Below are 24,406 nucleotides of genomic sequence, written 5' to 3' on the forward strand. Positions count from 1 at the left end.
TTAGTCCAAGGGAGGACGACCCATCAGGTAAAGTTTTCGCCAAGGTACTTGCAAAAGAACTCCAGGACAAAGTTTTTGAAAGGCACAGATCAGGGGATGAGTATAAAAAAATAACAAACTCCTTGAATATCCCTTAGAGCGCGGTCAAGATGATTATTAAGAAGTGGAAGGTGTATGGAACCACCAAGACCCTGCCTAGATCAGGCCATCCCTCCAAACTGGATGACCGAGTAAGAAGGAGACTGATCAGAGAGGCTACCAAGAGGCCAATGGCAACTTTGTAAGAGGCTTTTATGGCCAAGACTGGTCAAAGTGTGCATGTGACAACAATATCCCAGGCACTTGACAAATCTGGCCGGTATGGTAGAGTGGCAAGAAGGAAGCCATTACTCAAGAAAGCCCACCTTGAATCCCGTTTGAAGCATGCAAAAAAAACACTCAGGAGATTCTGTACCCCATTGCAAAAAGTTTTGTGTTCTGATGAAACTAAAATGGAACATTATGTTTGACACAAACCCAACACAGCACATCACCCAAAGAACGCCATCCCTAATGTGAAGAATGGTGGTGGCAGCATCATGTTATGGGGATGTTTCTCATCGACAGGGACTGGGGCACTTGTCAGGATAGAAGGGAAAATGAATGGAGCAAAGTACAGAGAAATCCTTTAGGAAAACCTGCTGCCCTCTGCAAGAAAGCTGAAACTGGGACGGAAGTTCACCTTTCATCATGACAACGACCCAAAGCACACAGCCAAAGCTACACTGGAGTGGTTAAGGAACAAAAAAGTAAATGTCCTTGCGTGGCCCAGTCAGGGCCCCGACCTAAATCCAATCAAAAATTTGTGGCATGACTTGAAGATTGCTGTCCATCAACGCTCCCCAAGGAACTTGACAGAGCTTGAACAGTTTTGTAAAGAAGAATGGTCAAACATTGCCAAATCTAGGTGTGCAAAGTTGGTAGAGACCTATCCCAACAGACTCACAGCTGTAATTGCTGCCAAAGGTGCTTCCACCAAGTATTAATTCAGGGGTGTGGAGACTTATCCAATTATGATCTTTCAGTTTTGTATTTTTAATATATAATTTTTTTTTCTCAATAAAAACTTTTTTCCTCTTAACAGTGTGGAGTATGGTGTGTAGATAAGTGGAAAAAAACTCTGAGGCACTGACACAACAAAATGTGAAAAAAAGGTCAAGCTGGTGTAGATTTTCTATAGGTACATATATATATATATATACACACGCACACATTTGTATTCCTATACTTGTGGGGTCTTCTCATTGACTCTCACTATATTTTTATTTACTATTTCTAACTACAGTCAGAGAAAACTCCACACAGGGTGGAAGTCGATAACAAACTAAATATTTTGGCACTTTAATTTTTTTTTTTTTTAAAGGCATATTTAGTTCTTAAAAAGGTGTTTTACAAACTGGGGATGTCCCCACAATGTCTTTTTTTCAAGAGTTACTATCTTTGTGGGGACATTTTCTCAAATTTTTTCCCCACATTGATAGTAATATCTGCCTCCCCATACACACCCACACAATAGAACCTCATTTATCCACACCCCATTCATCCGCGACTTCAATTATCCACGGCTCCCTGACGAGTTGTACCTCTGAAATACAGTACATTATTGCCAATGTAGACTTAATGCATACTGTGCAAACACACACACACACACACACACACTTGGCGCCAAATTGGACAACAGTAACCATGACAATGACAGGGGCAGTGAGGAAGATGAGACCCCAAAAACCCATGGAGCAGACACCAAGACAGCAGCCCTACAGATGCAAGGATTAATTAGTTCTCCTGAGGAAATTACTGAAGCCCAGCAAACATATTTTGCCTCACTGTAACAAAAGAAAACTTTCTCAAGTTTCAAAAGAACGACTTGCAGCAGTGAATTGCTTTAAAAAGCTGTTAGGAAAAAAAAAAAAATTCTGCTGTATGTATAACAAAAGTTAAAATTAAACAGCGGGCTTGTTATTTAGTTTTAAAGTAAAAAAAATAATAATAATAATAATTGTATTTTTTGTTTGAAATACCATAAAACTAGCAACACATAGCTACCATTATTTAATATGAATGCATGGAATAAATTAGTGATACCTTGTTATATTTCTAGCTGCTAGACACACAACTTAGTTTATAAGAAAGTTGTGAGCTTTGATGGGCTGAATAGCTTATTGTCGTCATAAAATGTCTCATGATCTTGTAGCTGTAGCTATTATGTATTTATTTATTTATAACTGAAAAGCTAGGGAAACAGGGTTAGAGGTGTATCGCATTTTGAAAAGATTTTGCTAGGAGTAAAGGCTGCTACCGACCAGACGCGATGCGGCAAGCGAAACTGTCCAGCGATGCGACAAAATGAATAGAACCTATACTTTTGATAAGTATCTTTCATACCACATTGAATCCTATTTTTTGTTGCATGTCAACTGGGGCATTGAGCAATGAGAGAACAGCTTCAGTGCACGTGGTCCAGCAGGGTGAAGCAATTATCAAAATGACGGAGGAAAAAATCACACTTGCGGTGGAGAAATGCACAGAGCTTTACTCCAAAGGTCATCACAATTACAAAGATACAGAGATGAAAGATAATATATGGGAGTTCATTTAGAAGGAACTGGATATTCCAGGTGTGTATGATTTATTTCCATATATGATGAAATACCGTCAGAGAAGACACTTACAATTTTCACATCATGTTGACAAATATGTAGCAGTCTTGATCATAGTTTTGTCAATAGCAATTTTTAACAGTTGTATAGATCTGGCAGTTTTCAAACCTGTCGCATCGCCTGTGTCACTTCTGGTGTGTATGGTCATGTTGCTGCGAAAGTTTGTCTCCCAATTAAAGAATCGCATCACGTGTGGTGTGTGGCAGCCTTAACACTCTCAAAGTAAACTCATTTAAAATCATTCTTCTGTCTGTAATATACTGTATTGCATACATCTTTAGTAAGAGCTAATTTGGTTTACATTAGTAGTTTCTGTACTTTATTAATGCATTCTAGTTACACGCAATGACACTTCATTTATCCGAAGACATATGTCCCCCCAGGCAAGAGTATAAACAGCGTTCCACTGTGTATATATATATATTTAAGCTGAGGGGACACTAGTCTACATATTGCAAGAAAATGTAGAATAAAATGTGTTGCTTCTGGATTGTTGCTTCAAATTTCAGAGGACACTATTCTACAGTATGTAGAAACTGTAGATAGAATGTTGATGGACAATACAGAAAAGACTCCTATCAAAACGTTTTAGTGTTTTTTAATGTCCACATAATTTTCACCAGCATTTCAATATAATAAAATAAACGTTATTTTATATATATATATATATATATATATATATATATATATATATATATATATATATATATATATATATATATATATACACACACACACACACACACACACACACACATATACATATGTGTGTGTGTGTGTGTGTGTGTGTGTGTATGTATGTATGTATATATATATATGTATTTTTGGCTTGAATGTTTTGCTTGAATGTTTTTGTTTTATTTGTGTAAATAAACATGTAAATAAAACTAATTGTAAATAGAGAGAAGTTGAAATGTATCTATTGTTATAGTTTTATTTATTTATTTATTTTATTATTTTAAACAGAATTCCTAATTATGCCAGATGCAGATTTTTTTTTTTTCTATAAATCAGATATCGGTAAATGTGTAACAATATTTGGAAGTTGCGTTTGCCAAACTTCAAAATTCAAACGGCTTTAAACAAACAGCACCGTTAACACACGGCTGCAGTTTAACATAAACATTCTAATGCTTCAGTATCGGTACAAGACTGGCTTTTTTTTTTTTTTGTACTTTCTAATATTAGACTATAATTGCAACACAACATTATGTTTAAAACGGTTCATAATAGTAAATTGTTTTTTTCAAGGAATATAATATTCAGAATTTTGTCAACTTTAATGCCGCTCCACTATATCTAGTAGGATTAACTGACAAATTGATCAACAACTACCAGGAATGGACTAATTAACACATATTTACTTGCCTATACCAACTACAAGGGCAGCTGGCTCTTTGAGGTAATATATATATATATATATTTGAATGAGTCACCCTGATAAAATTGATAAGGCGAGTCTTCCTCAAAATATCCCAAACCAGCTTCGCATTCATTTTCTCTGACATTTTTCTTTGTTTCTCTCGCCAGCAAAGAAGCTAGTCACATGACTTGTACATCACTTTCATTGGTTTTCAATGTTGCTTCTACAAAATCAGCAGTCCTTTGATACAGTTGCTTGCAACACAGTTGCCTGAAACTTGTAGCTTGCACGTCACTTTTACAAAAAAAGTATCCCTTTCTACATTTTTCTACCAACATGTAGACTAGTGTCCCCTCGGCTTTAGAAATGGCAATGGTGTTCTGAAGGTTTCCAAATAGATAGTCAACAGTCCACAACAGGCTTGGGGTTATAAAGTAGCCTTTGCAGTATAGCTTAGGAGCTGCATATTACACCTGAGATCCAACGATGAGCAGAAACAGTAACTGTTGTCAGTTAAAAAAAAAAAAAAAAAGTTTCCACATGTAATATCATTCTTTAAAAAAAAAAAAAAAAAGATTTAACACTGAATAAACACAATATCACAAATTTCTGTATGTTGTGAACTGATCTGGTAGGTATGGTAAGTAACAGAGCCTTGTGGGTATCCAAAAAAGCTCATACTGCAGGTATCTATAATCGAAATACTGGCTGTAACAAACATCCATTTTGTAACATTTCCCAAAAGAAGGTGCCGGTCATGACTGGTGGTAGTGGTGGTAGTGGTGGTGATGGTGGTGTTCATGGTGATGGTGATGTTCATGTCTTTGTACAACTGGCATAACATAGCCCTCGTTGGTAAGGACTGGTGGTAAATCCCTCTTCAACTCATGCTCCGTCACTGTAGGTTGGGGGTGAGAAGCCTTCAGTGGCGAGTGGGCATCTCTGGCCTTTTGCCTGTACTTCTTGTGGCCGTGCTGCTGCTGCTGTTGAGGCTGGAGGTGATAGACATCTTGCCCAGCCAGTCCTGCCTGTGAGGCCCTTTGTGGCATGTAGTAGTTATAGCCTTTGCTCAACTTGCCCCCATTATTTACAGCAGGTACTCCAGGGTTTTTCGAAATCCCTTTAGGAGACTTTACAAACTGTTTTTCCTGGCCTTTTCCCCTCTGCAGCACATCCAAGCCCCTGCCCATGGGCTCCCCAGCATGTAGTAAGTAATCTGACAGTAACTGGGACCGTCGATGGTGGATGTTGTGCGCTTCAGACTCCTGTGAACGGGACCTGTTCTGAGAGTGGGAGCTTTTCCCATGATTTTCCTGTCTGGGTTGTGAAGGTGGTGACCCTAAATGAAAACAAAGTATTTGTAGGGGTTTCCTTGACAACATAAATAAATTAAAGACCTTAATACCCAAGCTGTATAAAAGATTGAAAAAAACATTATTTTGAGTAATACCTATTAATATTAATTAATCAAAAGACAGACAAAACTTAAAAACTGACCGCATACTGTACTTATTAATGTGCATTAATACAGATGTTAGTCACTGCATCTTCTTTTAATTGTTTCAAAGACACAATTCAGAATTCATTTTATATTCAGTAAAATGTGTTCACTTTGTAACTGTCCACTGTTCTTGTAAGATTTATATAGCTTTACTTCTATATTCTGATGATTACAAATTTACAAAAACTAAATGAATACTGGGGATTACTAAATGCTGATTGATGCTGTTTTTCAAAAAAAAGTTAATTGAGCATACAAGGCTACATGTTTGGTCAAAATCCAACTTTCTTGTGTACCATTTTGGAATTGGACTGTCTCCCTGAGGTTTATATAGACTTTATAGGCCTTGTCAGGGGAACGAATCCAACGTCAAATTTATCAAGGGTGTTTTTATTGCATTCAGATGTGTTGGCAAAACACTAAATATTCGTTTTGTTTCTTTATTCATTTGGACTACAGTATTCCAAACCATCTGCTGTAACAGTAGTTCCATTAGAAATATCACAAAATGGGTCAGGAAAACAATTATAATACTTATTTACTTATTTAAATATCCTAAACATTAATTATTATTATACACTGTTTAGACTGTCAAAACAGAGCTCCGACTGTAATCCATCCCAATGGAGTAACTATAAAAAATAGTATCCTATATTTTAAACGCCAATAGAGACGACAGACTATTTTTCAAATTCTAATGACTTGTGGTATGCGCCAGTTTTTCAACAAGTTTACTTCTTTAATTAACATAACCCAAACACATTTTAATCATTATACCCTTTACATATTGGAATGGCTTATTTTTTCTCTTAAAGTCACTTGTCATAACCACTTTTATTGTATTTTATACATGAATGCTTTAATTCAATAAGAGGAACAATAATATATCAATACGTTGCAAAAAACCTTAAAGTTTCCATTGTGTTTGACTTCACCTGCATCAAACCTAGAAGTGTAGTTCTCTATTCCAGCCAAATCAAGGTAATGGTTCCTTCTTTCAGTGTTCTCATCAACACAGTAATGATCCCCTTCATTGTTTGGGGTTTGTTCGCCATTGTTTTTTCTGAAACAAGAAAGAGAGTATAATGAGCGGGGATCCTGGTTTTCCACAATAAAAAAATTAATTCTCCGATAAGAAAAACAAAATAAGCATTATTTCGCAATTCAAATAAAAAGCTGAAATTGCGTCCTTCGTCACATTATAAGACACACCAACAGTACTATTGAATGCCAGTTAACACAGTAAGTATTTATTGGTACACTTTCAAATTCTAAGCTCATGTCTGCCATCAATCAATAATATAAACTAACTTGTCATTTTACTTTAAAGATCACAAATACTTCTGTGTAGTAATAATAAAACCCCCAAAATAATATTCATATTTGTTTGTCTCCAAGGTAGTCTTTGTCGTCTGGATGGCAATTTCCAAACTCATTAACTTTAGGGGTGATTTTTCAGCTTGTTCACAAGTAACAATGGACTGGATACTTAAGTAAACTGCATCTACATTTCAACATGAATGTGACCATGCGCCTCGTTCAACCTTCACCTTTACACCGAAAGCAGTTTTAATAAATAAATATGTAAATTTAAAACACAATTGCCTGTGTTGATGATTACATATGATAGTGTATTGATTTGGTTATCAAACATCCAAAAAAAGCCTCAAGTGTAAAGCTATAAATTCTTTAACAATATAGAAAACTAGGTTATGGATGTAACCCCGGTTCCCAGAAAGAGAAGATGACCAACAACAATACTTTTGGGATATGCCTGCCACAGGTCAGGTATTTACTGAGCATTTTATGTCAGAGCTGCCAATAGGATCCTCCAGGGAGTGACGTCCTGGGTCCCGCCTACAGAGGGAATAAGTAGTCACTCCGCGGAAATCATTTCCTCTTTTGCATCGAACATGCGAATGCAAGTGATGCAACCTCGCGAGGTTTGTTGGTCGTCTTCTCCTTCAGGGAACCAAGGTTATATCTGTAACCTAATGTTCCCTTCCAATTCAAAGACGACCAACAACAATACTTTTGGGAAAGTATATCAAAACCGTTGCGAGGGAGCGCGAGCGGACAACAGACAAGGGATGTCTCGCTACCGCCAAACTAGTGTTTGTGGTGTGAGTGTGCAACCTCAAGGACCCTTGTGCTTAATGAAGGCACTGAGGAATCTACCACGTTAAGTCGACAGAACCTGGTGAATGTATGTGGAGTAGCCCAGATAGCCGCAGTACAAATATCAGTCAATAAGGCTCCTCTAAAGAGGGTCCATGACATAGCCACTCCTCTGGTACAGTGCATGGCCACTGGCATTGGTATATGCAATCGAGACTGTGTCCATAATCCAGTGGGACAGTTGCTACTTTGAGAGGGCTTGACCCAGGGTCCTTTCACCATGACAGATGAACAGCTGGTCAAACTGACACAGCACTCTCATCCTAGCCACACAACCTCTCAATGCCCAAACCGGGCAGGGGGAATTCAGTCTCCATTCCTTCTCCGAAGAAAAAGGAAGGCGACAGAAAGCCTCTAATTCCACCAGTTCGTTTAAGTGGAAAGCTGTAACCACCTTAGGAAGGAAAGCGGGGCTCATGCGTAACAATACCATTTCCATCATCCCAAATACGCATACAGGCACTGTGCACTGACAGAGCCTGTAGCTCACTAACCTGCTTAGCGGCAGTGATAGCTAGCAAAAAGGCTGTCTTCACAGAGAGATAATTCAACTCTGCGGAGTGTATAGGCTCAAATGGGGCCTTAGGGAGGGCCACAAGGAGAACTGTTGCCTTCTCGCTCCAGACCTTCTCTAGGAAGGCCGGGAGCAGCAGTATTGGAGGGAATGCGTACAAGAGCGTCCTGGGCCACTCGTGAGCTAGAGCGTCATCATCTAGTGGACCGCCGCAGCAGCGGAGAGAGAACCATAGACGGCACTGAGTCGTCTCTGCTGTGGCAAAGAGATCGACTCTGGCCTTCCCGAAATGTTACCAAATGCACTCTACCACCTGAGGGTGGAGTCGCCATTCTGATGAGTGAGGTCCCTCCCTTGAGAGTAGGTCCACCGCCCAATTCGCCACTCCAGGAAGGTGAACATCCCAGAGGAATAGCATGTTCCTTTTTGCCCAGGTCAATAGCTGAAAGGCTATGTGGTACAATCCTGGGGACCAAAGTCCTCCCTGGCGGTTGACAACACCATCACTGCAGCGCTGGAAGGAAATGCTGGAGAGCGAGATGAACCGCCCACAGTTCCAGCGCATCTATGTGCAGGGATGTCCAGCAACCCAACCAGGCCCCACGGACTCCTCTGCCTGCCCATCCTTACACCTTCGCGCAGGTGAGAAGCTTGCATCTATCAGCGCAGGGCTTCCCAGCATACACGAGACAGGGTCAGCCAATGGTGTCTGTCACATTTGGGATGTAGCTGAAAGGCACTGAGCCACACTTGAATTGGGCACATATGGAGTAACCCCAGCTGAATGGCTGATAAAGCTGAAGCCATCTTACCCAATAATTTCTGGCATAACACCAATTGTACTGTCGATTCCTGTTGAAACAGGGTTAGGCAGTTGTGAATGGAGGCCACTCACATTGGCTTGCATTGTAAGGGAATACAGCCGGAGACCCAAGTAAACTGTACTTTGCACCAATATTAATTGGCTGTTTGGCATCGTTGAGGGTGAGACCCAGTCTCACCAGATGCTCCGTCATGATCGCCGTATGGATCACTGCTCCTTCCTGTGACTGGGAGCAAATCAACCTGTCGTCCAGGTAGTTGAACACCCTGATTCCTTGCAGCAGCAAGGGGGCTAGTATGGCATCCACACACTTTGAGAACATGCAGGGGGCTAAAGAGAGCGGGTGGCAGCAAGGAAACTCAAAGACGCTTCCCTTACAGGTGCAGTGGAGATATTTCCTGCGTGCGGGATGAATAGGGACATGCAAATACATGCCCTTTAAGTCCACAGCGATAAACCAGTCGCCTGGCCGAACAGACTGGAGGACGTGGAGACGTGTGACCATTTGGAACCTCCTCTTCCTCAATAACCTGTTGAGGTGTCTCAGGTCTAGGTTGGGGGCCCCCATCCTTTTTTGGCACTAGGAAGTACCTTGAGTAGAACCCCTCCTCTTGAGAGGTGTGTTCTACAAGACAAATGGCTTGTTTGAGAAGTAATGTTTTTACTTCTTTGCTGAGGGCCAAGACCTGGAGAGGGTTGCTCACGGATGAAACCGTGATCCCTCGAAAGGGACGAGAGACCATGCAGAACTATGGTGGCATTGGAATTTCCCCACGGGGCGCTGTTGCGCTGGGGCCCCACGTCCGGCTTTTCCCCATCCTTGCAGACAGCCCCCGATATTAGCTGCCACGGAAGCCTGCAAGCAGTGCCTCAGATCGCCACATCTGGGTCACCGTCTATGTCACGGGCGGACGCCAGCATCTCATCCTCTCCTGCACTGGAGCATGAGAATGGAGCATCGCGGCCACCTGTTGAGACGCCTCCTACTCTCAGTGGGAGCATTGCAGAATCTCCTCCACTGCTGGCCTGAATGTATGGCCAGGGGAGATAGGTCTGTCCAGCAAGGCTGACTTATCTGTGTCTAGGACCCTGGCCTGTGACAGCCAAAGCTTTCTGCACACCATTCACTACAAGGCCTCCCAGGGTTTGCCCTTGGAAGCCTGACACCTGTGGCAGTGTACCTCAGACCAAGCGCAGCTCTGAAGCTACTGCTTCAGGAAGGGGCATCAATTGCAAAATGCCATCCAGGTAGGCTGTGAGGAGACCTGCAGTGTTGGCCAAGTGCGTTACTTGCGCTTCATCTGCATACACCTTTTTGGAGGGCCTCTGTTATCAGGTCTTAGCCAAACCTCCTACCGGAGGGGCTCGGGAATTCCGCTAGACCCAGTGACCCCACTCCTTCCAAGGAAGCCAGCAGGGCTGCTTACTTAGAGACACCCAGTGCCATGACCGGTCGGTGCCAAGAAAACTGTACTTCCTCCAGAAAATCCGGGAACACAGACAGACAGTGGTGGTGGGGGTGGGCGGGGTCGATTCAGCAGCAGTATCCGAGAGAAAGATGATTTGAGATGATAAGAGAGCAGTTTTTTGCTGGGCTGCTGACCAGCATTGGAGATTTCAGATACATGTGAGAAGGGTGACAAAATAATTCATTTTATTAATGCATTTTTCTTAGAGTTTTAGTTTGGTATGTTAAATAATGCAGTTTTTAGATAGTAAGATGTTGTAGTCAGTAATCCAGAAATAACTAAATACTCACAGAACTATAATTTATTGTCTAAGTTGTATTCAAGTTGAAGCTTGAATACAACATAGACAGCATAATGAAAAGCAAGACCAAATGAAAAGCGAGACAAGGAATAAGGGCGTGACCTAGGGTATAAATAGGAACTTGGACAGATAGTTTGACAGGGGCAGAGCAGGACAGGAGAGCTCTAGCTCCTGCCCACTGAACCACACACCAAGGTTACATATATAAACATAGGAAAAGCATAATTACCATGCACTGGTATATCAAAATAAAATTATGTTATTACTGTGGTTGTGTGCCACTGAAACTCATGAGGACAGAGTAGTTTCAATAATAATTTTTTATCTGTTCAGACAAAACTGCTTTAACCTGACATTATATACCAAATATAATGGACATTCTCTCAGCCAATCAAGATGCATCATTTCAGTTTATTATCCATCTGTGAAGGCCAGTGTAAGCAAAAAGCATCATGACTTTCATTAAATCGAATGAATGAATCCACCGGAACTGTAGTTGCCCATCCACAGCAGGTTGTTATCTGACAGGATCTCTATGCTGGTCATTACTGCTTAATTATGGTGCATTGCTATGCAAATACTCTAGATATGTACCTGCCTTCCTATTTACATTACGCTTGTAGAAAATGTACAATGTTTGCAGTCATAGACATGAGTTTAAAATATGAGTCAAAGCATTGTTTGTTTGTTTTCAGGTTGATGTGAACAGCAGCCTTTCAATGTACGATATGTAATTAATTCAATGTGAACATGTGCATTACAGTTGAGAGAGACAGTACCCTCAGTTCTTGGTAACCATTTAGAGGTTTTCAGTACCTAATATGAGCAGATAGCCTTTTGTCTCCAGTCCTTCCATCTTCCAAGTACTCTGTTTCATTTCGACAGCGACTTCCTTCCCGATCTATAGAAACAAAATGGTGTAACAAAAAATTGATTTGTTTGTTTATTCAAAAGAAACATCATAATTAAAGATTGAATTCACATTATTTAAACAGAAAATGTTATAGTATTTTATACAAAGAAAGTATCAGTAATGTAATTTAGTGCATTGGCTGATATAGTGACACCTTTTTCGGAGGCCTTTGTTTACATTACCATAGCGACTGTAATGGTAACATACTTTGTTGTGTGCTCGTAACAGAAATTCTTTGTAGAAAAGCTGGTGTCAGACAACTGAAGTCTTAGGAACTACAGCAGTGACATGAAATGTTATTACGAACAACTGTCAAACCAACTTAACACTGATAAGTTTGTTAAACCTGAACTGTTATAAGAAAATAATAATAAACAAGCGATTGGAATCCAGCAAAAATGTCACTGCACTAAGGAATAGTATTTATTTAATTTTTTAAATCAAATTCTAATGCGTGTGTTTTATTTTTAAGAAGTGTGTCAAGGTTTATACTCCACAGGACTGACAAAAAAAAAAACAGTTTGTGAGTGTTGGAATACATGGTTAATGCCAAGTGCACTCAATGACAAAAGGATAACAGGGAAACCCTAGCCAACCCATGGCATTGCACACAAAAGAAATGTCCTGTTTTACTTGAGGTAAAACCCACAAGAGATGGCAATTCACCAAGGTACACAAGCACATGACTTTCCAATATGTTCACGGTCTGTGCTAAAAGATTAAAGTGAAATCTTCATATGAAGATATACATGCATTTATTATTAGTCGATTAGCATAACCAGCCAAAAGGTTTTATACTGGAGTTTTGTCGGAGGATACATAAGCAGCCACGGACAAAAAAAATACCAATGTAAGGGTCTTTTGTGGGCATATTCTATGAAACAGAATTGTTATAATTTTTTTAGAAGCCTTTAACTAAAATTAAACAGAATTAATTGTGTACCTTGTCCTGCAAGAGGCATGTCCTTCTTCTTGCTGCAGGGTTCCGGAGTGACAGTCAGCTTCACTCTTAAAGTCTTGCTGTTATTTGAGGACTGATTCACTGAGGCATCCACCACTTCATAAATGGTGTGCATCAGGCTGGACATATCCTGCAGTACAAAAAAACACATGATCAGAGATTGCCCAGTGGAGTATTACACAGCCTGCTCCAGTCATTAAAAGAAACAGATCTGAATAAACCCTGTCTCCAAGTTGAATAGCACATTTCTGTAACCCTGTAACCAGCCTCCACATTAATCTGGCTCACTCCTGGGTCTACTACGGAGGTCAATTACAGTGTGCCGCTTTAATGTACAGCTATGGCCAAAAGTTTTGTAGCACCCTATAGAATTAATACATTCTGCTTCATAAAGCTGAGTGAAAACTGCAGAATAATGTTACGTTACCATGTTGAATTCCATAACGTTTTTTAGTTTTCCACATATGTAATGAAAAACTGACAAAAATGGGAAAATATGACATTTCGAAATCTAACATGAAATATATAACTATATCATGGTTTATGTTATACTTTTGCGATAGCATGTTGTAGTTTCTTTGATTACATGACAAGTAAAAGATCAAAATTGTATGTGTGTGTGTATATATATATATATATATATATATATATATAGTAAGATAGCAGGGAGGGGGTTTAAATTCCTCCCTGCTAAAACCATGTGAAAATGCACAGTGGGTGAATTGGGCTAAGGGTTTTTGTAATTGTTAATTGTTTGTATTGTTTAGTTAATCCCCCGTACCTGGTGCTAATTGTAAATTGGAGCCAGGTGCAGGGTATTTAAGAGAGGCAGCCAGACTGCTCTAGGCTGCTGAGTGAAGAGCCCGACTGTGTGAGTGAGAGCAGTCGTATCAGGAAAAGGAATTGTGTGAAGCCTGTTTGAGTTTTGTGTGTTGGTGCGACAGGTAAATGGCTTAGCCGTCCTGTGGTCAGTGAGGGACCAGTCTGTGTTTAGTTAGTGCTCCAAAAGGGAGTAAGGTGTTTGTTTCTGTTTTGTCATTTTTAATTTGTGTTCATTTGTGTTTTATTAAAAGTGCGTGTCAGCACCAGAAAACTCCATTTTCAGTGTCTTGCGTCTGCTTTTAAAGAGGCAACGAAATGAGTGAGTGCGAACAATCTTTTTGTTTCACCGTGTGGAAGTGCTCGCCAAGCAGACCGGGCTGCGGAACACGTTCCACAGCAGGAAGGTAGAGCAGCTTCACCAAATCAGATTGTCCAAATCTGTTCATTATGTTCGGTCTTACGAAATTACACCAAAACAAAAATGGCTGAGCCTAAGAAGAAAAGTTTTTTTTCGGTTCAGGCTGTTGCTCAGGTGGCTCATTTGCCTCAGACTTTGATTTGAAAGAGTTTCAAGTAAGGTAAATATTACAAAAACAAATATACTGCTGGTATGCCAAATATCCCAAAAGAAAACAATTGCAGAATGACCAGAATGTGCATCACCATTTGGTACTGCAGTAACAAGTAGCTAGGATGAAAAAACTGAGGGAGAATTTCACCTTCATGGCCGTATTGTAAGGGTCGACTGGGATGTCGCCATTAACACTGTAGTTCCAAAACCAAGGTTTTGAGGATCCATGACATTTAGCCTGTAGAACCTAGTAAAGGTATGGGGAGTAGCCCACACTGCTGCATGCATATTTTTGGACCCTAGTTGAATGGGCCATGAGCTCTTCTGGAGAGAAAAGGGAAGTTGACCAGTTCATAGGCAGTCTTGACCGTGTCTGTTATCCACTTGGACAGCCGCTGCTTAGACAGGGCTTCACCATGGGACTTTGCTCCATAGTAGACAAAAAATTATCCAGACTGTCTCCAACGTTTTGTCCTATCAACATAATATGCCAGGGGCTGAAATGGGGCGAGAGTATGGAGCTGTCAGACTGGAAAGGAGGTGGATGGAAGCCTCCAATTCCAAAGACATGGTTGACATGGAAAGCCAAGAGTCTTTAGAAAGAAGGTAAGTTTGGTACACAGTATGACATTTGTCCTGGCCTCTATTAAAAAAAAAATTAGCAGGCTTTCGTGATAGAGAATGCCTGCATCTCACTCACTCGCTTTGCAGAGGTGATAGCAAGCAAGAAAGCCACTTTAAATGATAGCAATTTCAGCTCAGCTGAATGCGTGAGTTTAAGTGGAGGCTTCATGAGTGCATTAAGCACCACATTTAGCCTCCAGTGTGGGACAATGTCCTTCATAGGCGTTCGAGGGCGGTCGAAGCCCCTTTCAAAAATTGCCCCACCAGGAAGTGATGTCAATCTTGACATGGCAAGATGAAATAGCTGCCAGATAACCTTTAACGTGGAGGGGGATTTCCTTTTGTCAAAAAGGTCCTGCAAAAATTGCAGTATAACTGCTGTGGAACAGGTCATGGAGTCGAACCCACAGGCAGACACCACGTCTGGAAGACGCTTGTACCTGTACTGGGAACACATAGACGCTGCCCTGGGATGTGCAGCTGCTTATATATCGACTAGGCAGGTCAAGACTCGAGCGGGACCGGTTAGTTGACCTTTGCATCGGGTCGGTACCAGGTTGGGCTTGGACGCGGGTTGTGACCTCAGTACTGGTTCGGTACGGGCCCACCAGGTTGTAGTCACCGCGGGTGGCAACGTACAGGGACATGTATAAGCCACTGACAAAACCATTCAGTCAGTATCAACACGAGACTGAGGGAAACCTGCTTGTCAGAATGAATTAACAGCCTTCACAATGGTGATGCTAAAAAAGCTGGACACCAAAACAACATTGAGATACTGTGGTGACGTTGTTAACGTCTGCCAAAGTTTAGTCTGGATCTGTCCTTTTAACTACAGCTCAATTATTTTGATGGAATACAGGTTAATCTGTAAGAAAACAAAAAAGTTTGTGAAGAAGAAGAAGCTGTTTGGCCCATCAAGGACTGTCTCTTCTTAGCACACCATTTGCCTATACTAAAGGATTTTACTTGTTCTAGTGTTTTAGATGCTGCTGTTTTACCTGGCAGGCTATTCAGTGCATTTACATGAACATATCCCTTAAGTCACATGTCATAGTGACTGGTGCATTTATATTTTGCCAGAAGAGTTTCCATACTCTGAAGTTGGCATCTCAAATGGTTTATGAAATAGCAGTGGTGGATTATTGACAATTAGTATAGTAATCTATACTACTGATACAGTGCCTGGTCTGCTAATAATATATTTCAATCAAACGGAAATCATAAACATGTTTAATACTAATATGTTCATGTCAGTATTAACTTTGCCTTTTGTTATTGTTTACAAAGAACATTTTATTAAAAACATGCCTAGATTCTAATCCCAGTGGAAAAATAAGCTCTCTAGTGTAGTTTAAAATAGGGTTTATTTAACAATGCAATGTTCCACTAGCAGATTACCTCTTTGGTTACTTTCCCGCTGTTATCAAAGTCATACAGAGTAAAGGTCCATTCTTGTCGATTGTCATCCTCTACTGACACATCACACTCCAGCTCCTAAAACCATAATAAATACACTTTCGTTTTTACTGGCAGGACTGCATACAGAACAGAGCAATTTTCAAGTAATATTACACTTTTATGCTACAAAGGGACCTTTGTAAACGCCAAATAAGTTCAATTGAATTTTGCTGAGTTTATTTTGATTTGGCTTTGTAAAAATGTCTGCATACCCCAAGAATACGATTGGGTTTCAGACCAAGATTTTAACTCAGATCACCTGTGCTTGGAAAAAGGCCTGTAGTGCGCTTGGTCCTTTTTTCTCCATTTCCAGGAAAGGATTTGAAGTTGTATCCTTGGTTACAGTCTACTGGCAAACCCTCATGATTAGAGGTATCTTATAACTGGTGATAAAATAAACTGTTGGTGCAGATGTACAGCAGTTGCACTCATTCTCAAAAAAGGAATGCTTTTATGAATAAAATGTATTTCAATGTTGTCTGCATTGTCTACGACACTAATACACATTCCTTGTTGTGCAGCAAAAACAATACATAAACATTCCATTGTTCTCACTAAGGTGTAAATAATTCCCATTTTAAAACCTAAAGAAGAGTATATTTCCACCATTAAATCCCCAAAAAGCATGACTGAATTAACCACAGCAACTCTATGAATGTTTATAGCGTACTCACCATATATTTTTAAGTTTAAAAATTCACATAAAGTGCAAAGATATTTTCTCCTTTTTTAGCATAGTTGTATTTGCCTTTTTAAACGGGATTTGTTGGTGGACAAATGTGCCCTTTAGGTTTTAAAATTGTAGTAAGTTATTTATTATGGTTCGTGGAGTATTGTGTTTATATAGTAAGTATAATTAGGGCTTGCGTTTTTCAGTTTTAACAGATAATAACCTATAAAATCTCCTAGATGACGTGTAGTAAAAATCGTTTTTTTTTTTTGTGCCAATCAAACATGGAAATATATACTTAATTTATTAAAATAAAACACCACTCACATAATCATACTATGGGGGTTTCAGCATTAAACATTGTTTGCAGAGGGCCGGCAGTATGGAAAGCATTGTAATGGTCCAATCATCATTTTTTGCACTATGCAGTTGATAAACTACGTCTGTGCATGACTGGAACACAGGCATGCTTAATGTCGATTTGAAAACCGTGAAGCTACAATGGGGCATAAAACAAAATCAGTTAGCCAGTATGTAAAAGAAAGTGAGTATATGATTGAAGAAACCACAAACAGAAAGACAGAAATAGTATACAAGTACTGCAGAGTTGTAATTCCTGTGAGGGATCTGTTTACTGTACTTCAGAGTGCAATGAGACCTGGGTTTTCTTTCCTAGGTCTTACAAGACGGACATCTGCACTTCTACATAGCAAGTTAACCTTTTTTATAATTATAATTCTGTATGACAGATGTATGTAATAATGAACGTTAGAAACCGAGATTTGGTGTATTTGAGCAGTGTTTATTAAAGTAATCGATTTTGATAAATATTAATAAAAACAGGAAAAACATCCCCGGATCAAATAAAAAATAAACTCCAAAAATTCAAGCCCTAAGTATAATGTATGGAAAACAAAATGTGTTTAAACCTGTATTAAACATCTGCATTTACAGAATATTTCCTTTGATCATCTCCGCATCTGCTTAGCAATGCAGTGTAATGTGGAACAGTGCGATTCAGCCCTTCTCTCTTTCATTTGAATAAATGCAATATAGACTACAAAAAGAAAAAATCATGCAATAGCATTGAAAATGTTATTTGACTGTAAAACTCTCAACACTTGATGTATACCATGTTTCAAGAATTGTTGAGATTCACTAGAATCTGCGAATGAGTTGAATCCCCATTCATGGTACTGCCCTTACTTCTTCAGGGACGTTTGTTTCTCAATAAAGATCAGATGGAATCTGATTTCTTGACTTACATCCAGATGTATTCTCTTCTTTCCTGATCCTTTGTTAGGGTCTTTAATAATAGCTTTCTCTCCATCTTCTTGAAGGATAAATGGCATATAACCTGCACAGCCCTCAGCCTTTTCTGGAGGTAGCGCCACTGTAAAATGCAATGTTTCAAACATAAGAAACATATATAATGAACCACCACAGCCTACTTTCATCAGTTAATTGTATTTCTTGTTTTGTTTGTGTGTGTTTCAATATATTGACAGCTCATTGAAAGTTCACAAACATTATACAAAAATATAGTCTGTGGGTGTGAGTTAGTTTAGCTTTACAGATCTCATTATTTTTGCTTTTGCTTTAAAGTACAGTTCAAAATATGAGGCTCCTCTGAATAATGTAATTTAGTAGAATGTAATTCAAGCAATCAGCAGATACCATTCTCATATTGTACAAACATTAGCAGACATGGGGCTTTGAGCGGATGTTTTTGGAAATTAACTTTAACCTCCAGAAAGAAATGTTTTGCATCTCCGGAGGTAGACAACCTCTTCACACAGTATGATACAAATATAAATGTGGCAGCCTGTCTCTGGGAATGCAATCTGTGGCAGTTAGATGCAATGCCATGGGAACCTTCGGTAATAGAGAAGACTGTTAAGAACAGTATGTGGGCAGCCTTTATCTTCAATGGAATGGGGGTTGTTTAGTTAAAAAGATTTGAAAAGTTACACTTAAATGAACACAACAATGAACGACTCTAATAGTTATAAGAAGCATTCTCCAGATACATGTAAAACGCCATGTTACTCAGACTCTAGTTTCCACACTGGCTACCTACAGGTAAAACATTTTTATTTGACTTCCTGCTGTGGAAATAACTGCTGTGCAGAGAGAGTGCTTTAATGTAATTTTCCAGATGAAAGTTGAAATGAAGCCAGATGATAAACAAGCAAAGGCAAATACCCAGGAAGGGTCTATCCTCAGTCCAATGCCTCTTTTAACAGGTACTGGTACTACTGTGGGACTCACTTTGCATTGAAAGAATTCTGAAAAAATTCCTTTAGTCAGCCTGTTTCATTTCCCTTTCTTTCAAAGAAAACACCCTGAGACGGAAATAGCTCAAATGTTCTGATTGTGTTATAGCAGAGATATTTTTTATTTTTTTTTACAAGAAACATAAGACTTGCTGATATTTTTCTTGGCGTGCCTCAAACTAGTGAACTCTGCCCTAATTTCAGTTGTAAATTTATTTAAAATGAACTGGGTGATTAATCTGCCTGGGTGTTGTTTTAACATTGGTAGAGACAGACTCCTGTGTCATGGTCTTACAAATGAGCTTTGCTTTATTTTATTTTATTTTACCATAAGTCCCTTTCTTTCACTTGCACATCTACATAGTTCATTTCATACAGTTTTATAAATTCGCAATCCTAAAAGCAAAGTGTTTAAAGGGGTGTTAGAGTTTAGTTAAGTTAGGTTAATTGTGGCCCTGTACCAGAATGGCCAGAATTTGTACCTTCTTCAACTTTGATTTGTGTTACTCAAAAAACATGTACTCTATTTCTTTCCCTGAAAAAATGCCCACAAAACACAAGCAATTTTCTTTTAGAAGTAAGATTGGTCTGTCTTTAAATAGTAGTACTTCTGCATCTTGACAATGAGGTGGTGATAATGAGGGACAAAGATTATTATGGAAAATGTCATAAGAAAGACGTGCCCAAGCCAAGTTTGTAATTGCGGTTAATTGCTTACCCTCTAGGGGGCAGTGATTATCAAGAAAATGCCCATTCTTCAGCTCCTCATTCAGCAACTCCTACGGAAAACCAAAGAAGAGAAATGTAAGTGAATCTGAAGGACTTCAGCCACAAACTCTGTGAAAACAAACAGTTCAAGCATAAGCATTTCCTACACTGAAAGGTCTGGGATGTGAGACCTGGGAATGAGTCCCAACACTTTGAACATCTGCGTGGCTATTGTGTTTCCATGCTTGGGTCATAAGATTGTAACCACAGCCAAATTTCAGAAATTCTCCAGATCCAAAAGGCCATATGGATTCTATCTCTCTGCTTTTTGAAAACTGTTGAGCCACTTTTGGCACCCATTACTCATACTTTATAGTCAGTAAGCCGTGCTTTTGCACTTTACAAGATGGAGCCTGTTGTGTAACAGTTGTCAGGAACATGAAAGAGAAATCAACAGCCGAATGCGATATGCTAATCATTTCTGTCCACAAAAATGTGCTGCCGCTGTTTGCCAACTTGTTAGGAGATGAATAGGGGCAGTATTTCAGTAACTATTTATTTAAGTAATATTTATTTGTTTTCTACTTCAAAGATGTTTTTTTTAAGTATTTGTATATTTGAATGTATTCTTTATTTGTTTAACTTGCATTAAAGGCTATTTTAAGGAAACCTTTTCAATTGTTTTAAAGGTTTATTATTTTATTCAAACAGGTCCCTTATACTTTGAAAAAACACAAAAACAAACAAGTCCCTGGTTTCTCGTCAGTCACACCAGTTTGCTTACTGAGTGAGGCATTGAATGAATAAGCCAGGCACACCTCCATATGCAAATAACACAACACATTGGGACACCTTTGATGCTACTTGCTTTCAACTCTCTAACCATCTCCCAGCCAGAACTGCATGTGTTGTAAGTATAGTTACCCAGGTCTGAAAATCCTCCAGGGTGGTGTATCTACTGTAAGTACTGCCGCTAACTCAAACTTGTGTAGCAAGGCTATGGAAATCATCTAGCGGTGCATCTGGGCCTCTCTAGTATATCACTGTTACAAAAACATATTTAGTGATCGAAAGCATGGCAGTATTTAGATCTGACACAGTTTTGATGAACTGAATTATTATCAGAGCAGGACGGCACGTGTTAGTGACATAGAAAATTACTCTCTTAGTATTACTCAAGTTGGACCAACATTTTAGTGGAGAAGACTGCTATAGTGTTGAACAAAATACATTGATAGTGTTAAAAGTAAAAAGGGGATCAGTGAACATGGTTTATAATTTTACAAGCAGCTTCCAGATAATAAAAACCAGTAGCCAGATTCTTGTTAAAAGCCAGTAGTTTACACTGGACCAACGAGCGGTCAGAAGCAGGGCCATGTTAAGCCAATGGGCTACATGGGCTAAAGCCTAGGGCCCCGCCTCCTAGGGGGGCCCCTAGCAGGCGATTGAACATGACCTGCTTCGCCAACTAGACGTCACAGACATTATTAAGGAATTCTCAAATCTGAAGGCAAAAAGCATAAGATCTAGCAATGTTAAGTCAAATTTGTCTTTATACTTTGCAATGTCAAGGCTTGAGAGTAGCACCAACTACTTGCCTACTGTAGGCAACACGATTAGTGTAGCGCCGACTACACTATGTTGATTTAATTCGAAACGATGCGGTCGGTAATGAGAACTAGTGGCAGTGCCGACTGCTATACTATCCTGCATGCCATAGCTACTGTGATGTGAGTGGTAACGCTGTCCACTGCCTATTCGAATGACATGATTATGTTGGTATTGTATGAGATTGTGCATTAGCACAGAGCGCTGACTATCAGCTGATTGTACAGATTTATGGCCAGGGGGGGGTTCTCCAAGGGGGCCCCTGAAATGTCAGTAGCCCTGGGCCTCCAAATACCTTAATACAGGCATGGTCAGAAGGATGGAATTCATCAACACTGAAGAGTATATGGCAACTCATGGTGAAATCTGATAGTGCTGCAGAGAAGTGCAGTAACCCCCACCTTATAAATGTGTGCACCTGGAATACAAATATTATGATAATTAAGTATTCAATATTGCTTTTTTGTGTCAAAATATGCATTTGTTAAATAAATCCTTTGTATTCCTAAAATGTAATTATCAGATTTTAAATTTCATGTAAGATAAGTGAAAAGTTTAAGACTGAATTTAAATTAAATCTTTGTACATTTTGACAAAAACTCAATTTAAGTATTTTTTTAATTTTTTTTTAAATTTGAAAATAATAAATATCTAAGGCAGTTCAACTTAAAACTCCAATTTGTATTTCCTTGTGCCTCTAGAACACTGCTAGAAACAAGCTAAACCGTGGGCCTTTGTTGCTACAGCAAAAAAACATTTATCCTATGCATTTGAGGGCTATCTTTAAAACATAATGACAGTGTTAACGCATTTAGATAACACCAATAGTTACCAGTCTTAGAAGTGATAATTATGCTTTGGAATAATTCTAACTCTGTAATCTGCCGTTACCATCTTCTGTGGGAGTTCAGATCCCGCAGCAATGCGGAGGCACAAAGGAATTGAGTGGTGGCTCAAGCCCAGGAGGGTTTACTCCAACGAAAGCCAGGTTTCTCCATTCTCTGCCTCCCTGTGGTGGCATTGCATCATGTCATGTTATTATCAGCATTCAGAGGCCTGTAAACTGCATGTTTCTCTCAAACAGAGGTAAACAACCCGTCTCCAAGCCTCCTGAAAGCAGCTGTTGTTAATCAAGAACCACAGCAGGAGATCTGCCTAGAGGTTTTTTAAAGGTTAAAACAAGACTTCTTCTTTACGCCTTTAAGGAATTTTAGCTATTAAGTCATATGAACCTGAAATTAAACTGTAAAGTTAGTTTAAAAAAAAGTAGTCGCTGATTAGACGAGAACAAAATTATGTTGTTTTATTAATAGTTTCTGTGACTACATTGTGCTCAGGCATCTACTTATTGGGATTTCTTTTTCTTTAAAAGCAAACACAACATTTTTAAGCACATTTCAAGACAGATTCCCTAGCAAAAATGGCTGTTCAGGCATATTATTGATACTTGGCTTTTTACCATTTTTACATATTATTTTAGATTAGGATTTAAAATGTAAACACTATTTTGGAATATATTAAGGGAGAAATTATGGTGGTTTTCTCCTAAATTACTGCACACCTGTCCTTTCAGTGTTTCCAGAAAACACTGCCACAAATTATAATATGTAAAAATACATCATCATAAAAATAAAAAAATAAAATACAATTATAAAATATTATTTTTCAAAATAAAATATATACTGTAAATCTGATGGCGTTGTTATGTATCTATTTTTCAGTGAAAGTGCTGTGAAAGAATGATGCCATTGTGAGGACAATAGCTCAGGTTAATTAGGTAAGAATAACAATTACTAATTTACTAAAATGTTTTTTTTATATATAAAATAAGTACATAATAGAAGTAAACAAAAGAAAAATAAACTTTTGTCTTTGTAGAATTAGATGCTGAGAATAGCCATCCAAATGACACTGGACTATATAAAAACACACAAACTTGGACAGATGCAAAGCGATATCAGCTTCAGTAAGACAGAAGACATGTTCAGAAGGGAATGGCTTACACAGTTTCCTCAGTTGCTTTATTCAGCAGTGGATGAGCCTATTGCAAATACTGTGTGATTTTGGGCAGAAAAAAAACAGGGAAAAAATGCAGAGAAACTTGAAAGTTTATACACAAGTTCTTTGAAAAACTGGGGCTCAGCAGTTACAAAACTGAAAGAACATCAGGAAAAATCAGAATTCCACAAAGCAGCAGTAATGTTTGGCAATCACTTCATATCTCTGATGCAAAAACTAAAACACCTGTACCTCAGGAGTTGAATTCAGCTTATAGAGAAAGAGTGGCAAAAAAAACAAAACAGATAGAAGCTTAAGTCTACAGTGAAAACAGTGATTCTTTGTGGCAAACAAAATTGATCTTTAAGGGGTCGCAGAGATGATGCCACATGTGATGCAGAGAATGCATTAAGCAACACTGGGAATTTCCATGCCCTGCTAAACTTCAGAGCTGATGCAGGTGACACAGTCTTAGAGGAGCACTTCAAAACAGCCAAGAAGAATGCCACGTATCAGTCAGCTGAAGACAATACAACATGAAATCAGTATCTGTGGATCTTGGATTCAAACCCAATTGTCAGTGATATACAGCAGTGTGGTCCATTCCCAATTTTTGCTGACGAAGCCATGATTCAATGAACAACTGCCTCTTGTTTTACGCTATGGTGACCAAAACAATGATGTCAGAGAAGATTTTGTGGGACTTTAGGAGTGTGACGATGGTGTCTCAGGGCAAGCAGTTGCAAACTTGATTTTAAAAATAATTAGTAATCTTGCCCTGGACATGACATGCTGTGTAGGTTAATGCTATGGTGGAGTTGGAAACATGTCAGGAAAGTACAAAGATGCCTCAGCACTCATTGAGAATCCACATGCTTTATACACTCAGTGTGCATCCCATCGGCTGAACCTTTGTGTAATTAAGACTTGCAAAGTTCAAAGCATT

General features: G+C 39.1%; 1 protein-coding gene across 1 annotated transcript in view; it reads right to left on the reverse strand.

Annotated features, from left to right (window-relative positions):
• Positions 1-4,621: 4,621 nt before the first annotated feature.
• Positions 4,622-24,406, reverse strand: part of LOC121313972 (protein naked cuticle homolog 2-like) — a 70,878-nt gene continuing 51,093 nt past the window's right edge. Inside the window, exons 3-9 of the mRNA XM_041246741.1 lie at positions 19,865-19,925; positions 18,136-18,263; positions 16,141-16,236; positions 12,705-12,852; positions 11,665-11,749; positions 6,499-6,626; positions 4,622-5,401 (exon numbers count right to left, since the gene is read on the reverse strand). Coding sequence (XP_041102675.1) covers positions 4,818-5,401; positions 6,499-6,626; positions 11,665-11,749; positions 12,705-12,852; positions 16,141-16,236; positions 18,136-18,263; positions 19,865-19,925 — 1,230 coding nt within the window. The 3' untranslated portion in view covers positions 4,622-4,817. The remainder of the gene's footprint in view (positions 5,402-6,498; positions 6,627-11,664; positions 11,750-12,704; positions 12,853-16,140; positions 16,237-18,135; positions 18,264-19,864; positions 19,926-24,406) is intronic.

The sequence above is a fragment of the Polyodon spathula genome, chromosome 4 (genome assembly GCF_017654505.1).
Source record: "Polyodon spathula isolate WHYD16114869_AA chromosome 4, ASM1765450v1, whole genome shotgun sequence".
Taxonomy (NCBI): Eukaryota; Metazoa; Chordata; class Actinopteri; order Acipenseriformes; family Polyodontidae; genus Polyodon; species Polyodon spathula.